Genomic DNA, 17,302 nt, shown 5'->3' with positions numbered 1-17,302 from the left:
AGCATTGTTAAGGTGCTCAAAGGCAAAGATGTCACTTTGAAGACTAAGGTGCAGCTGCCTCAAGCCATTGCACGTGCGTGTGAAAGCCAGCCCATGAAAGGGGGAGGCACAGGAACACGGATGCCTTTGAACGGTGGGGCTGGTGTAGCAGACTCAGCACAACATGGCTGCCAGGGAAAAGGAACAGATCGGTCTCAGAAGCTATACAGCCAGAAGGTCTCTAAGAAGTGAGGATGGTCACGCTGCAGCTCACGTATTTTGGACCTGGTATCAGAAGGGACCTGTTCCTGGGGAAGAACTTCGCGTCTGGTGAAGTACAGGGTCCGTGAAAAAGAGCAAGAGCCTCCACCAGCTGGACTGAGACAGTGGCTGCAAACATTGTGAACGGCTGTGAGACAGATGCCTGCTTGGACGGGATCTCCATTCTGCTGTTAGGCATTCCAACCGTCTCCAGGGCACAGCATACACAAGAGGGAGGGCGGGGCTCAAGTTAGGATCGTACTGGTCACCTTGGAAACTGCAAGCACCATCAGTAGTGTTCATATAATTTAATAGTTTCTGTTCATTTGGGAATAAATGGGATTTATGGAGGAAAAAAAACCTGACCTAGAATACATAATCTTGAGCTTATCTATCCCAAGTGTCTCCTAATATCTACTTACCTTACCTACTTGGATTCCTACCTATTCTTGCTTTAAGTATCTGAAGGAGCTCCTCACTACAAGGTTGGTGGCTCAAACCTAGCAGGTCTTCTGCGAGACAAAGAGGACAGTCTGCTTCCGTAAAACATTCACAGGCTCAGCAGCTGCGATGGAACAGTGCTACTGTGTCCGCTAGGGTCACAACTCAAGGGCCTGAGTTAGATACCTGAGAACCTTAAAAGCTGAGGAGTCATTATTGAGCATCCCCTCTAACTCACCCCTCAGGCAGGATATGCTATGAAAAAAGAAACCTGCTATCACTGTTCCTCTTCCAGACTCACCCTCATGAAGAGATCATGGAAGACTTGGTGCTATAGTAATTAACGTGTGGTGAAGAGATCAGATGGTGCCCAGCTATCAGAAATAATGCCTTCTGGGGTTTCAAAAGCTATCTTAAAACAGCCATTTAAGTGAGGCATCAGCTAAGTCCACACAGAAGCAAGAGGCCAGCTGTTGTGACCCAAAGATTGTAAATAATAATACCCAAATCTGGAGGAAAGAACAGTACTACATTTTACACTCGAAAGACCCAGTTTGCAGAAGACTGTGGGTGGCAGTGAAGCCCCAAAATCCATTTGCAAGGTCACCACATGGATTAAGCCCCAATGACCAGAGACCATTAAATCCCCATAGGTCAGGACTGGGAAAGACTTCTCTGAGACCGGGTCACTGCAGATGGTGGACAGCGGTTATGAGTCAGGCTGCTCCATCTGTACCCACAAGGGTCACAAGGAAGGGACAAGGCAGCCAGGGTGCAGGACAGCACTGACAAAACACACAACTTCCTCTCCGTCTTTCTTTTTTTTTTTTAATTCTTATTCTTTTAATAAATCATCTTATTGGAGGCTCTGACAGTTCTTCTAACAATCCATACATCAATTGTATCAAGCACATTTGTACATGCTGCCATCATCATTTCCAATAACATTTTCTTTCTACTTGAGCCCTTGGTATCAGCTCCTCTTCTTCCCCCTCCCTCCCACCCTAGTGAACAGTGGATAATTTATGAATTATTTTTATTTTCATACTTTACACCATCTTCTGTCTCCCTTCACCCACGTTTCTGTTGTTTGTCACCCTGGGGTGGGGGGTTTGTATGAATCATTGTTCAACCTATCTCGTGCACTTTCCCCTACCCTACTGTCATTGTTGTTCCTGAGGAGTTTATCTGTCCTGGATACTTTGTGTAGAGAGCTCTATCTGTACCAGTGTACATGCTCTGGCATAGCCAAATTTGTAAGATAAAACTGGGGTCATGATAGTGGGGGAAAGGAAGCATTAAAGAACTAGAGCAGCGGTTCTCAACCTGTTGGTTGCAACCCTTTCCCAGGGGTTGCCCAATTCTTAACAGTAGCAAAATTATAATTATGAAGTAGCAACAAAAATAATTTTATGGTGGTGGGGGTGGGGGTCACCACAACATGAGGAACTGTATTAATGGGTCTTGGCATTAGGAAGGTTGAGAACCACTGAACTAGAGGAATGTGGTGCTATACTGCACCATAGCTGGCTCATACCTTCCTTGTGACCCCTCTGTGAGGAGATGTCCAATTGTCTACAGATGGGCTTTGGGTCTCCATTCCAACCCCACTGGTTCACATCAAAATGGTTGTTTGTCCTCTAGTTCTTTAATGTTCCACCCAGTTCTACTTTCCAAATCCTGCTAGACCAGAGTATGTACACTGGTACACAGAAGAGCTCTCAACACACAATCCAGAGCAGATAAACCCCTCAGGAACAGTAATGGGAGTAGAGTAGAGGGAAGGTTGGGAGGGAGGGAGAAGGGGGAGAAAGGGGGAACCAATTGCAATGATCCGTGTACAACCTGCCCCACATACCCCACCCCAGGGACAAATAACAGAAAAGGGAGACAGAAGATGGTATAAAGTATGAAAATAAAAAGAATTTATAAAGTATCCACTGTTCACTAGGGTGGGAGGGAGGGGGAAGAAGAGGAGCTGCTACCAAGGGCTCAAGTAGACAGAAAGTGTTTAGAACATGATGGTGGCAACATATGTACAAGTATGCTTGATACAACTGATGTATGGATTGCTACAAGAGGTGTAAGATTGGGGGGGGGGGCTGCTAACTTAAAGGTCAGCAGTTTGAAATCCAGCCACTCCATGGAGAAAAACAAGGCTTTCTACTCCTGTAGAGTTATAGTCTCAGAAACCCACAGGGGGCATTGCTACCCTGTCCTACTGAGTAGCTGTGAGTTAGTATCTACACAATGACAGTGAGTTTGGGTTTTTTGTTTTTAAGTTAGGTTAAAATGTAGCACCTTATCATCTGGTCTCCCTTTCATTAACTGCTTTCCTTTGACTGAGGCTTTTTGTTATTGTATCATCGCTCATTTAGTTTCTTTTTAATTTGCATGTGAAATCCAGGACAGGTAAATCTAGAGAGATGGTAACTGGATTAATGGTTGGCACAGGAAGCTGGGGAGAAATAGAGAGCTAATAACGAGTACAAGAAAGGAGAAAATGTACTAAAATTGACTGTGGTGATGACTACACAACTGAAATGTATGATATGTGAATTTTATATCAATAAAATTAATTTTCGGGGAGGGAGGGGGAAAAATGAGCTGATGCCAGGGGCTTAAGTGGAGAGCAAATGTTTTGAGAATGATGAGGGCAATGAATGTACAAATGTGCTTTACACAATTGATTTATGTATGGATTATGATAAGGTTGTATTAGCCCCTAAAAAATGATTAAAATAAATAAATTAAATTAATTTTTTAAAAGATGCCATGATGCCACACCAGTCTCCACTGCTGCACCACTGCTGTCAGGCTGTAACCCAAATTCCTTACAGAAACCTCCCTCCTCCCCAATTCCGGCCCAGCCCTTCACACCGCCCCCTGGAGCCCAGGGGCCCTGCTATTTGCAGTGCTTCCCGTCGGAGCCGGCTCTCCTGCACCTCCATGCTTCTGCCCAGTGCCCTCCCTATCTCGAATGGCCCTCCTCCCCACCAACCTACCTCTGCCTCTAGGGAAAACTCAGGGGTCCCTTTCCGCCCCTCCGCCCCCAACCCATCCCCACATGTTGGATTGAAGGTCCTGGCCTCGTGCTCCCACAGCGTAGCCTGCTTCCTCTACCAGCACTGAGCACACTGCAGCCCCTTTCTGCACAACCGTCTTCCCACTAGACAGGGGCTCCTTTGGAAGGGAAAAATAAGTTTGTTCGTCAAACGAGTCTTGACCGCCTAAAATCAGAGACACGTGAGTAACTTGTCCTTACCTTGCTTGGTGATCTGGAACGTCTTCTTACTGCAAAGGACAACAGCCTGAAGCATTTCATGGGGAGAGACATGCGCCTTAAAATTCCGAGGGTTCCAGAGCTTTCTCATCAGCTCTCCAAAACGCTGCACCAGCAAGAACATGATATCCCCAGGAGGACGCCTGATGTTCTTGTAATTGTCTTCTTCCAGGAAGTAGTTCCGGAGAGGAGGGACATTCGACAGAGCCTACAAGTCAAGCACTCACCATGAGCCCACCGCTTCTTTGGAGGACCCCTTGGAGCCAGGCTTCTCCCACCCAGGCTACTTTAATAGATCCTGTGGTGTGCCTGCGCGGCCTTAAGAGTCAGAGGTCAGTGGACCCCAGAGAATGCTACCCAGCGTTCCCGACAGCACTCCCTTGCCCACTGATACGCATACAAAATTCAGTTTTTCAGACACTTGGTTAATGTAGCCACGAGAAAAGAATTTAATAGATGTATTCACGCTCCTATCCACTGACCAATTTACTTAATAATTTCTTTTTTAACTCTAATTATGCCCCTGACTAAACTTGACTCATTAAGGAATTGAAGGCTAGAAACCGCAATGCTCATTCGTCACCATTATTTTAGTCGGGGAGAGTTTACCTCCCTCTCTTCTGTAATCACCTTCAAAAAACGTGGTGCTTCCCTAAAATGTAATGCTGATAAAGCGGTCATAAAATGATACAATTGAATATGAAAAAGACTGTACTGGGGGACGACAGAAAGTAGTCGGTTTAGTAGAACCTAATTAAATCTGACCACATTTGTCCAGAAAAAGACAAACAGCTGGAGGAAGGACACATGCGAGTAGCCTGGGGTACGAAACAATCCCGGGAACAACCCTAGATGAAAAGTCTCCCCACAGATCCCTTCCTCAGGGTGCACAAGTCCTCACCAGCGCTGTGCGTCAAGCCCAGGCTTCTCTGGTGAGGTATTTCATTTAGACAAACGTTTCTACTAAGGATAATAAATCCTGCTGTTTCTGGTGAAGACGACGCAGGGCCCAGGGAGCTATGACCAGAGAGGGGATCAGGGAAGCCACAGCAAGTTTAGCTCAGACCAAGAAACAAGGACTTCCTCCTTAGCGAGCAGTTGCCTTGCCAAACGGTACTCTCTATAGAAAAGTATGGCTGAAAGTTGTTCCTAATGCTGTTATGTACATGGTGTGACTGACGAGGCTGCTCTCTGGCCTTCCGGTCCTCAAAGCCCATCCCCACAGAACAGCAGTAATGCAAAACACAGCAGCAGCCTTAGAGAGAGAAGACCCAGAGGCGGGAACAGCTGGCCCACTCAGCCTATTTTACTGGCAATCTCACCAAAGGGTTTATTCATCTCTTCAGACACTTGGTTAGTCTCATAGTTCCGTAGGAAATTCACCTTACTTAAAAACAAATGGACAATGCTAACCTTACAGCACAGATGAGAACTTGTTTCCTCCTTCCTTCTCCCCACCCACCTTGGTTACCCATTCCATCGGTCCAGTCCTAGTCCCTCCCTATCTTCTCTCATGCTCTGGGCAAATGCTGCCCCGTGGGTCTCACTCAGCTGACTGGTCTGAGGAGCACGTTTTTCACGCTGGTCATTACAGATGACTAGAGCAGGGGCAGAGCCTAAGCTAGCACTGGTGACACAACATGGGCAGAGCTGGGGAGGATGAGGACACGACTGCAGCCACTGCCAATGACTGGTACACGGAAAAATTAATGAACAGTTGGTATTTTGTTGCATAGATTTCTACTAAAAGCAAATTTTTAAAATAAATTAGTGGAAGAAGGGACATAATATGATCCTAGTAGACTCATGTATCTGTAAGAGTTATAACTTTTTCTTTAAAAAATTAATAATTTTCTCTAATGTTGCAGAGTATTTACTGATTTCACATTGTATACTTAAATATATAGTAAGGTACATATATATATTATAAACCCACTGCCAACGAGTCTATTCTAGCTCACAGCAACTCTAAGACAGGGAGGGCTTGAGGCAATAAATCTTTCTGGAAGCGGCTGCTTAATCTCACTGTGCCACCAAGGGCCCTTCTAAGGCCTCTCCCACTTTACGTCACACGCTGAAGCACCCTGTGGCTGCACAGGACATTTTGGAAGTCCAAAAAGCTGAAGAGAACTGTCACCAGTGTGCCACCAGGGGTCCTATTCATATCCGACTTCATAAACGTTCCAACAACACAGAGCTGTGGGCATTTGCAAACCCAGAACGTAACAGTGCCACAGAGAGTATCAGACTGCCTGGAGGACACTCACTGTAGCACAGGAGGTAGGGAAATAAAGGCAATGACAAGTTCAATTGTGTCTATCAATCTCGGGACTAGCCAACTAAACCATGATACTGCCCTGTGACAGAACATCCTGAATGTATGAATCTAGTTTTTAAAATGGTTGGGAATCTGGACACTGTGAGCCATCCTGAGACGGAGCTATGGGAAGGAAAAAGACACGGCTTTCACTTTAAACATGCTTCCCCAGGAAACCTAGGCTTATGTTTACGATTTTTAAAAATCAATTAATTTTGTCCAAAGCCTGGGATTGCTTCAATTTTTTCTTTTTTAAAAAAATTAATCATCTATTGGAAGCTCTTACAGATGTTAACAGTCCGTAATCCACTTAGGTCCAGCAGCGTTGTACAGTTGCTGCCCTGTCAATTCTCCCGTTTATGCCTATGCTTACCAACATTTTTTAGTTTCCAACTACATGCACATATTATTTATATGATTTTTAAAAACCTTGTACTTTTCATTAAATGAAAGACAACTCTGGCTTTCTGCCTTTTCCTAACCCTCACGCCCTAAGAAGCCCCAAAGCCATGAACCCTGTAGCAATCTCTTGAGCAGCTAGAGAGAGGACAGGTAGCTTGTGGCACAGCAAAGACTCAGGCAGAGTTCTCAGCAAGACTCAATGCCTAGGGACCACTCCACGGCTCTCTACAAGACGGCAGTGGTTTCCTGGTCACCCCCCCCCCCCTACTGCCCCCGGGCCACCCTCTCTTCAACATTCCCAATGGAATCCTACCTGAAGGACAGCATTGGCATAGTCGTTGGCCTTTATGTTATTCAGCCCCACGATACCTGGCAGGTAAGTGGTGCCATCATATGCCCGGGACAATTTAGCCTGCTTGTCCAAGTTTGTAATCTGCTGCTTTGTGAAAGTGGGCTTCAAGACATACTGCAGGCACAAGGAAACTCTGTTATTAGAGTACTGTGAACACAATTCATTCAACAGACTAGATTCATCTGGAACAGCTACTTCTGTGAGAGACAAAACACAAATAGATCACAAACTTCTGACCACACCCCAAACAGCCCCACCACTCAGTGTAGACAGAGGTCATGTGGGGCATGTCTTCTCCACACTGCTAGGCTAAGGGGATTTCTGTGTTTAACCAAATCACTGAATCCCAATCTTCCCTCAGAGCTCAACATCCTGACCAAGAGCTGACTGCCAGGAACTGCAGGGCCACCCTGGGGTGTGCTGACAGACAGCTCACCTACCCACTAAGGCACAAACATGCCTCCTTCCCTAGAGCAGGACTGAGGCTCTTGGGGACATCCTGTGACTGGGATCAGAGTCCTCCCAGCTAGGGAGCTATGTGGGTCATCTAAAAGGGTTCTGAACTGGGCAGAGTTCACCAGTGGTTTGCTTTAAAAACTTTCTTTCAATTCTCCTGTAAATACAGTTCCTCACTATTTTAACGTCAATTATTAACAGACCTGGAAACATTCCACAGCTTAAGTTGTATTTCAAAAACCCTGAACACCTTTCCTTTAAAAGAAATAAATATATACTCACTCACTGAAAAAAGGACAATAATCATTAACAATCTCAACATTAACCAAAGCCCAAGAGGACTTCACATGGCCTCCACCGCGAAGAGCAAAAAACTCTTGGCTCAGGTCACACAGCAGAGCCACAACCTCGAGGCTGGGCTCGCAGACCTGCTAACCGCTGTCCTGCTGCAAGCTCAGAGAACAGGCTCGCTCCAATTCCGGGCCAGGATATGGGATGCCACACACCCTTCAACCCCATCTACAAGGGACTCTACGGAGCCATGTGGGGTGGGCGGGGAGCAGTTATGCACCGGGCTGAGATCCACAGGGTCAGCAGTTTGAAACCAACAGCTGTTCAGAGGGCGAAAGATGGGGCTTTCTGCTTCCATAAAGAACCCCCCCAGGGGCTAATAAGATAGCTAAGAGGCACATACTTTAATCACTGGCAAGAACTCTTCCAAATTTTAATTAATAAACTACCATTTTGGTGTGTGTTTGTTTTTAAAGATTTAGGCCCACCATGTGGAGAGCAGCCAAATTTCTGCCGCCCTATTTCTGCAAGGTGGTTGCAAACTACAGGCTTCAATTCTGAACCCTGACCCCCTTTACTTGGTTTCCCTGGTTCTACCCACAGAGAATGAAGCCTTCCCTGGGAAGTTCCAGAGAAGAGCAGCCCGACCCAGCCCTCGTGCACACAGACCGTGATGTCCTCCAGGGAAGAATCGATGATCTCATAGTTGTCGGGGAGGCAGTAGAACTTGAGGGTGTGGAGATTGAGGAAGACATGGTGGCTGAACTGGACACTATGAATGTAGGCGTGTGACTTCAAGCCCCGGCCTGCAGAGGAGGGTGAGAGGCTATAAGAGCAGACAGAGCCCAGAGAGACACAGACCATGCCTGACTTACCTCTGTTTTTAACACTAGAACACACGAATAGCAGTAAAGTCTACACCATCCATGAAATGAAGTCTCTCATCACCACCTTTCGTGAAAAACAAGAGCTTATCGGGTACTTTGTTCCCTAGAAGGCATAAGCCATTAGCCGGGAAAACTAATTCCATAGGCAGTGGAGCTTCCAAAGATTAGTTGACAACTTGGTTAAAAGATAATGGAATTTTTCCAGGAACTTTTTTAGGCTCACAAGCATACACACCTTTATCCGAGGACAGTCCATCATCCCTTGTTCTGAATGTCCAATTGTCCAAAATTTGGAGAATCCTGCACCCAAGTACCTTTGTTCATGATGCCACTCTTTCTAGCTCCCTCTTTGCCATTCAAACCCTGTATGCCCTGCAAGTCCCACCTCCACCTCCTTCATGGACTTGACAACACTTGTGCTAACAATGAGTTTTTCTTCTTTCCACTGCTTACTGCCTCAGAGTCCTCGGTGCCACGCAGGGTGCAATGATCTTAAGGTCTCTCAGGGTTGACAAACTGCTTTGGGTGTTCACCTGGACTTCTTACAAGAGTGAGCAAGTAGTTACTATTTCTTTCATATCCTCCACTACACTATATGCGTAAAGCTTGCTTGGTCTCAATGCAATGAAACCAATTTGGGGGCAGATTAAAAAACACAGAATCTATGGGCTCCTTGACACCACCTGTCACAGGACTCAGTTTTTTGTTTTTGTTTGCTTTTCAAGGGGAAATTCTAACATCTTTTAATTCCATTTAAAAAGAATATTTTTATTGGGGGCTCATACAACTCTTATCACAATCCATACATACAGCCATTGTGTCAAGCACATTTGTACATTTGTTGCCATCATCATACTCAAAACCTTTGCTTTCTACTTAAGCCCTTCGTATCAGCTCCTCAATTTTCCCCTCCCTCACAAACCCTTGATAATTTATCAATTATTATTATTTTTTCATGTCTTACACTGACCGACATCTCCCTTCACCCACTTTTCTGTTGTCCCTCCCCTGGGAGGGGGTTCTGTGTAGATCCTTGTGATCAGTTCCCCCACCCCCCCACCCCCACCCCGGATTCAATGTTCTCCCATTGAGATCTATGCAGGTTCTGCCCAGAGCCGTCTACTGGTTTCTAACAGTCACTGGGGACTAATATCAGGATTACTGATCAAGACTCCTGAAAGTAGCTTCCTGTCTTTAAAATTTAACTAGAAAGAAGACTCTCAGAAAACCTGTGCCTGGTGCAGAATGCTTAGCAAGTGAACAATATGTAATGTTATTTACCTTGAAAGTACTTGCCGCACACCAAGCAGGCATATGCATTAATATGGGAGAGGGAGATGGAACACAGTTTCTCAAAGTCGAAGTCCAGCACACTCCTAAAGAACCAATGGAAAAGACAATGAAGAGAGGTGGATGTCCAAGTGGACAACTAAGCAGTACTGACACTACGTCCACAATGTCAATAGCATTCTTCAAAGAAGGCTCATAAACTGGGAGCATAAACTCCTCCTCACCCACCATAGTCCACAGCAGGGTCAAGGTGTCAGCAGACACCCAGTCAGTGACCTGCTTCTCACGACTATTCATGAGCCTTCCTTCACAGTCACTCTCTCTGAAGGGAGAACTAAAGGGAGCGGCCCAATAGCATTCCAAATGAAAAGACTACTGAGAGGAGGACAGAAAGAGTGACTATAACCTTTCATCAAAATCACTTTGAGTAAAATTGTTACTCTTCAAAAGAAAAAAGGTATCTTTAAAAAATGGAAAATGTTGTCCACAGAGTAAATGGAAAGCCTGGGGAAGTTCAGGCGAATACCCGCAAATAGATCTACTGCTCTAAATGCAAGTAACAGTATGAGTGTGGGCAGGTGAGGGACAAAGACCATTATCTCCAGAGTCCACAGTGGCAAGAGGATTTCTTCTCACTAACTCTCATTAGTTAGTACTGGTCCCTTCCCACTGCCCTAGCTATAAAGGGGCCACCATTCACACTAAAAGGAGGCCTTGGTGGCGGAGTGGTTATGAGTTGGGCTGCTAACCATAGTCAGAAATTCAAAATCACCAGCCGCAACCGGGAGAAAGACGGGGCTTTCTATTCCCATAAAGAGAATGGCAGTCTCAGAAACTCACGGGGTCAGTTCTGGCCTGTCCTAGAGGATTGCTATGAGTCAGCATCAACTCCATGGCAGTGAGTGGAGTTTGAACCACACGTGGTTATTTACGCATTCAAATGTCAAATTCAGTACCTTAATCGCACAAGCCATCTTCCAGATGCTCAATATCTAGCTACATGAGCAGCCTTACCTAGAACCATCTATCTGTCTTTGTGTAACGTTCTACTGGGTAGACTGAAAAGCATTCTAAGCCGTCTGGGTCGGGGGAAAAAAAGAGGACCAAGAAAAGATATGTAAATACTTCTGCTTTAGGACAAACGTTTATCTCTGTGGGGTCTCCGCCTGTTGAATCCCAAGCACTCAGAATAGCACCTGGCATATATGGGCACGCAACAAATGTTCCATTTTGCTATTACCATTTCTAGGGACACATAGCTCTATTATCCCAACACGCATTCAAGATGAACTACAAGCTCTTCACACATGGGCTCACCCAGAAACATTAGCTCTGTTCTACAAAATACACTCGGCCTCCCCTCAAGTAAAGGAAGCCCCTACTGCTCACTTACCATCTCATTACCTGACACTTCACCTTTGTCACAGTGAAAGTCTCGATTCTTGTGTGCATTACTGACATGCGGCCGTAATAAGGCGGGGGTGCAAGGCAAGAGTAACACTGCTCGTGGTTAAGGTTGAGCAACACTGCTATGGTGAAGGTTACCTGTCAACTTCTTCAGGCCATGGTTCTCAGGGATCTGTCATTTGGCAGTGATGTCATAATGTGTTCATCTTCCATTTTGTTATTGGGGGTGGTCGCCCTCCATGTTTACCTAACGCTGATTTTACATAGTGACCTGGTCTGTGAAACCTGATCACTTCAATGACAAGTGAGTATAATAGAAAGCAGAACAATTTTCAGGGCAGGCAGCTTTAGAAGGGATAAAAAAACTTGTCCCATGTACCTTCTACATAGATTGTTGTTCTTTTTGTTGCCCTCATCACCCGCCCTACTGACCTGTTAATGGTATCCAGGTATGGACAGTGGCGGCTCCTTCGGTCCTCAGAATCCACTCGGCCATTCTTGGCTGAAAGGAAAAGTACCACAGATTTTGATAAAGGGAACCCAGTACTCAGGGTCAAGTACTAATAGAAGGGAACACACAGAAATGAGATGCACTAATCAAGATGAGCTCCTACACAGGCAGCCTCGCAACACTGGTGGAAAAGCCACAAATGGCACAAACTAAGAGACTACAGTTGGACCAAAGGTAACCGGCCAAGGAATAGTTTACTGATTACACACAGATGCTGTGAATCACTAAGAAAGCCAAGTAACCCAGGAGAAAAAGGGGCCAAAGTCATGAAAGGGGATTCTTAAATAAGAAGACAGCTTACATAGACAAAAAGATGCTCAACTCAACCGCTTCCTCCCTGCCAGAGAGGACAAATCCAAGAGTTGGCGAATATGTAGAGCCATAGGAGTACACTAGAACTGCTGATAGAGGTATACACTGGGACAACCTTGTGAAAAATAGCGAGCAGGAGCGAAGCTACAAATATGCAGGCCCTTTCATTCAGCAATTTCTCTTCCAATTCTGCATTCAAGAGAAACTTCTGCATGCATGTGTCACGAGACAGTATTTTAAAACATCTGTAGCAGCAATGTGTGAAAAAGCCCAAACTGGAACCAGTTTGGGTTTATCACCACCAGTGAGCGATTAGATAGCCCTAACATTCGTGTGGATGACGCCCTGGTATATGACGGGCAAAATGGAAAGGGCCTGTGGACACGCTGCATCTGCAGGATTCCACTGATAGCTCGAACAAAATAAAACACTGGATAACTTAAGTATACATACATGCCACAAAGTAGTAAATAATTACAAGACCCCGTGCATGAAACAACAACATAACAGAACTCTTAACAAGAGATTTAAATGCTAATATTAGAGTATAACCATAAAGGAATAACCAATACAAGGTAGAATTTTTTTTTAAGCAGTTACTTTTTATTTTATTTATTTATTTTTAATCACTTTATTAGGGGCTCATACAACTCTTATCACAATCCATACATACATCAATTGTGTAAAGCGCATTTGTACATTCGTTGCCCCCATCATTCTCAAAACATTTCCTCTCCACTTAAGCCACCTAAGCATTAGGTCCTCATTTTCCCCTCCCTCCCGAGCCCTTGATACCTTATAAATGTTATTTTGTCATATCTTACCTTGTCTGATGTCTCCCTTCACCCACTTTTCGATTGTTTGTCCCCCAGGGAGGAGGTCACATATAGTTCCTTGTAATCAGTTCCCTCTTTCCTACCCACTCTCCCTCTACCCTCCCAGTATCACCACTCACACCACTGGTCCTGTAGGGATCATCCGCCCTGGATTCCCTGTGTTTCTAGTTCCTATCTGTACCAGTGTACATCCTCTGGTCTAGCCAGACTTGCAAGGTAGAATTCGTGTCATGATAGTGGGAGCGGGGAGGAAACATTTAGGAACTAGAGGAAAGTTGTATTTTTCTTAGTTGCTACATCACCCCTGACTGGCTCGTCTCCTCCCCTACAAGGTAGAATTTAAAAAGTCTTGAGGAGCAAGAGACTCCCCTCCCCTAGAACTGAACGTAAATGATAGGCATCTGCTATTTCATACCACAACGTAGCATACAGCAGTATGAGGGGGCTTCACATGTTCATGGGAAAATGGAATGAAAAGATAATGGAATTTCCCTTTCGGATATTAAAGTCAGGAGCACAAAGTTGGGGGGGGGGGCTGTGATTAGTCAGCGAGTGATGACCAGGGACTGCCACACTGCCACCATCTCCTGGTGACCCCACGTGTCCGAGTTGCACCCGAGTCAACTCCACTGCCTTCTCAGATGCAGGTCCTCCAGAGGCACCTCTGACAAACTTGAATTACCAAGCTTTCAGTGAAAAGTCAGTACTGGCCATGTTCACTGACCAGGGACTGTGCCCAGGTGGCAGGCACCTATTGAATGAGTGGTGGACATTCAACAGGATTCCCAGGTTGATACAGACGGTTATGCACTCAGCTACTAGGCAGAAAGTAGCCTAGTGGTTTGAACTCACCCAACGGTGTCTCGGGATGCATGCCTAGTGATCAGCTGCAGTACACTCCAATGGAACTATACTCTTCGCACACATGGGGTCCCTAGGAGCTGTACTGGACTCCACAGAAACAACGTAGGAAGAGAGCATGTTCTTGTTAGATGCAGTGACTTGGTTCCGACTCATGGCGACCTCTTGTGCAACAGAATGAAACGTTGCCTGGCCCTACACTATCTTAACAATTGTTATGTTTGAGCCCATTGTTGCATTCACTGTGTCACTCCATCTCCTTGAGGGTCTTCCTCTTTTTCAATAACCCTTTACTCTTCCCACATGGGATGTCCTTTTCCAGAGAGCATCAACTCAACAGCTCAATTCACGGCCATCGAGTTGATTCCAACTCACAGTGACCCTATGGGGCAGGGTGAAACTGCCTCTGGGTTTCTGAGATTTTACTCTTTACAAGAGCAGAAAGCCTCATCTTTCTCCCACAGAGCAGCTGGTGGTTTCTAACCGCTAACCTTGCAGTTAGCAGCCCAATGAGTAACCACTATGTCACCCCAGGGCTCCTTTTCAGAGAGCCTATCAGTTAGGAAACAACATCAGTTAGGAAACAAGGCTAGGTAATCATGTGTCAAAAGCTCATCCTCTCACAGAGTGCTAGAGGTCAGCGTCCACAAAACGGAGGCAAAGTGGGAATTCAACCACTTCCACTACTTTACAGGCAAAAATGTGAAACCCACCTACCCAAAACTCAGTTACTCAGTCCCAGATGTAGGACTCGAACCCCCTCTCCTGAATGTTACAGCCTAAAGATGCAGATGTCCACCCAGGCTCTCACCTCTGAAGGGGTTGATTCAGGGTATTAAAGGAAAACCAGCATTTTTAACTAGTTCATTTCCACCCCAGATACACTAAATCATAAGCTGCATGTTAATCAGATCTTTTCTGTGCATATAAGAAACATTTGGAAATCACTTTGACGAGTCTCTTAGTATACCTTGGGATAGTGATGCAAATTCTCAGCAAGACAAAACCCTGAACTCAATGCCATCGAGTCATAGTGACCCCATAGGACAGGGTGCAACCGCCCCCCGTGGGTTTCCAGACTAACTCTCGGAAACCTCATCTTTCTCTCTCAGAACGCCTGGTGGTTTCCAAGGCCTACCCTGTTAAAAACCCAACGCTGACCTAAGCCAAACGTACATTTCTGGTCTACTGTAAAAACTGTGAAGGAGGCAACCCCTGTAATCAACAGAGTGCAGCAGGTGCCTGCCCACCTTAAACCATTCGATAGAGAGGTTGTTGTTCATATTAAAATATTAGCAGTCAACAATAAAGGAAATATTCCAACTTAAACAAAAATTACACAACTGCGGTTCCTGAGACCAGCGGTTCCTGAATGGAGCAGACCGTTAGGAGTTCCGCGACTCCCTAAACGTTGGCCGTTAGAACCCACCCAGAGGTGACTCAAAAGAAAAACCTGGCAAGCTACTCCCCAAAGAAAACCCCGTGGAAGACGGCTCTACTCTGCCCTGTGAGCTCGCCGAGAGGCCCCGTCAGCTCCGGGGTGACTGGTGTGGCCCGGAATTGTCATGGCCAACGCTAGGAGAATCCTCCTGAGCGTCTCTATTCCCCGACTCCCTCCCCGCGCCCAGCTCAGCCCAGCTCGGCCTCGCGCACCTCGCACCTCCCGCTCGGGCTCCGAGTCCTCGTCGGCCTCGCGTTCCCGCTTCACGCGCACCGCCGAGAAGGCGGGCGCCGGCACCTCGCGAGCGGGCAGCGGCTCCGCCTCCCGCTTCACGCGCACCGGGCTAGCCCGGGAACTGGCCGCCTCGGGCTCCCGCTCCCGCTCCCGCTTGACGCGGCTCGAGCTGCCCCGCGACTCGGACTCGCGTTTCCCGCGGGTGGAACCTCGAGACTCCCGCTTGGATCGGCTAGACATCTCCACTACCGGGCAGCCGTCCCGCGCAGGCACGGAGCACGCAAGAGCGTGGCGCACGCGGCCAATCAGGAGCGGAGCCGTGGCCCCGCCCAAGGAGCGCTACGGGTCGCTCGGAGGGTCAAACCGCGCGGCGGGACGAGTGGGCGGTGCTGCGCGCCCAGCAGATTGACGTTCAAGTTGCGTGCGCTCTTGAGAAAGTTTTGTGGGCCTACCGCCGTGTTACCCAAAATCTGCAGTTGGGAGAGGCAGGAACCTCTTATTAGCTGCCGCGTTTCAGAATCAAAGAAGCTGTCAGACGGGTGCAGGTTTCTTCAAGACACTTTGTGTCCCAAAACCAAGAGGCTGGTTCCCACGCACCGGAGACTGAGGTGCCTGCACAAAACTAGGAGACATCACCATGCAGCAGCCTGGAGGTTCTCATCCCGGTTGGTTATACCACAAGGAATAAGTAATCGCTCGGGGGCGGATTTATCAAGAAGCTGATAAAACTCGAGCTTAAGGTCTGTGACTTTCACACCTCCTTCCCACCCCTGTACTAGTGTGTTCCTTTTTTAAACCGCTCTACTGAGGTATAAGGAGCCCTGGAGGTGTAATTGGTTTCCCACTGGCCTTCGACCCAAGGTCTGCAGTTGCAGACCACCAGCTCCACTACCAGGACTTCTGGAAATCCTCCCACAGTTGTCAGATGTCCTGTTAGTGTAGTGAGTTACTCATTAGGCTGCTGCCCAAGAGGTCAACAGTTCCAAACCACCAGTAGCTCCTGGGGAGAAGGGTGAGGCTTTGTGCTCATAGGCTCCGTTGGAATCAATTGGAGAGAGTTTTAAATAAAAATACTCTTGAGTTTTTGCTTTTGTTTTCTGTCCCAGTTTCTTTTACTCAGCATGATTGTTTTGGAATTCATCCATGTTATTGGTATATCAATAGTTCATCCCTCTTGCTTGCTCTGTAGTATTCCATTGTGTGGACATAACACAGTTGCTCTCTTGTTCTAATCAGGAATTCCTAATCCCTTTTTCTTTTTTTGTTAAGAAGAGCTTAACAATCACATAGGAGCTCTAATGGCATAGTGGTTAAGCACTGGGCTGTTAACTGCAAGTTCCAAAGTTTGAGCCCAGGGATGCTCACACTTTTTCAGCATGTGAGCTACTTATAAAATGATCAAGTCAAAATGATCTACCAACTACAAAAATGCAAAACATAAATTTATTTTATTTATTTATTACATTTATTCATAAATGCCTTAGAATTATATGTACAAAGTATTTTCATGTACCTTCCATAACTGCATGAGTCCATATTGCAGAACATAACACAATTAACTACGTACATTTTTTGTCATTACCTGAGTTTACTCTGATGACTTGCACTGAATGGAATGAACCAGGGATGCATAGTCCGGACAGTAGCTGCTGACAGCCAGCCTCAAGCTCAGTTCCAAAAGATCATTAGTCACGGTGGAACGGTACTTGGACTTAATGATCTTTATGTGGGAAAAGGCTGA

The 17,302-nt window shown here is 46.3% G+C and overlaps 1 protein-coding gene across 2 annotated transcripts in view; it reads right to left on the bottom strand.

Moving 5' to 3' along the window:
* USP39 (ubiquitin specific peptidase 39) overlaps window positions 1-15,816 on the bottom strand; it is a 28,926-nt gene extending 13,110 nt beyond the window's left edge. The window contains exons 1-6 of one of the 2 annotated variants that reach the window (XM_004707956.3): window positions 15,540-15,816; window positions 11,799-11,868; window positions 9,951-10,045; window positions 8,452-8,588; window positions 6,997-7,149; window positions 3,947-4,172 (exon numbers count right to left, since the gene is read on the bottom strand). In XM_004707956.3, the coding sequence (XP_004708013.1) occupies window positions 3,947-4,172; window positions 6,997-7,149; window positions 8,452-8,588; window positions 9,951-10,045; window positions 11,799-11,868; window positions 15,540-15,801 (943 nt within the window). In that variant the 5' untranslated portion in view covers window positions 15,802-15,816. Of the gene's footprint in view, window positions 1-3,946; window positions 4,173-6,996; window positions 7,150-8,451; window positions 8,589-9,950; window positions 10,046-11,798; window positions 11,869-13,877; window positions 13,967-15,539 lie in introns of those variants that run through there. The other variant, XM_045283887.1, reaches the window with a different exon arrangement.
* Between the last annotated feature and the right edge of the window lie 1,486 nt (window positions 15,817-17,302).

The sequence above is a fragment of the Echinops telfairi genome, unplaced genomic scaffold (genome assembly GCF_000313985.2).
Source record: "Echinops telfairi isolate 266 unplaced genomic scaffold, ASM31398v2 ScPeMD7_7467;HRSCAF=8505_1, whole genome shotgun sequence".
NCBI lineage: Eukaryota > Metazoa > Chordata > Mammalia > Afrosoricida > Tenrecidae > Echinops > Echinops telfairi.
The sequence above is the reverse complement of the archived record's forward strand: the minus strand, read 5'-3'. Positions and strand labels throughout refer to the sequence as shown.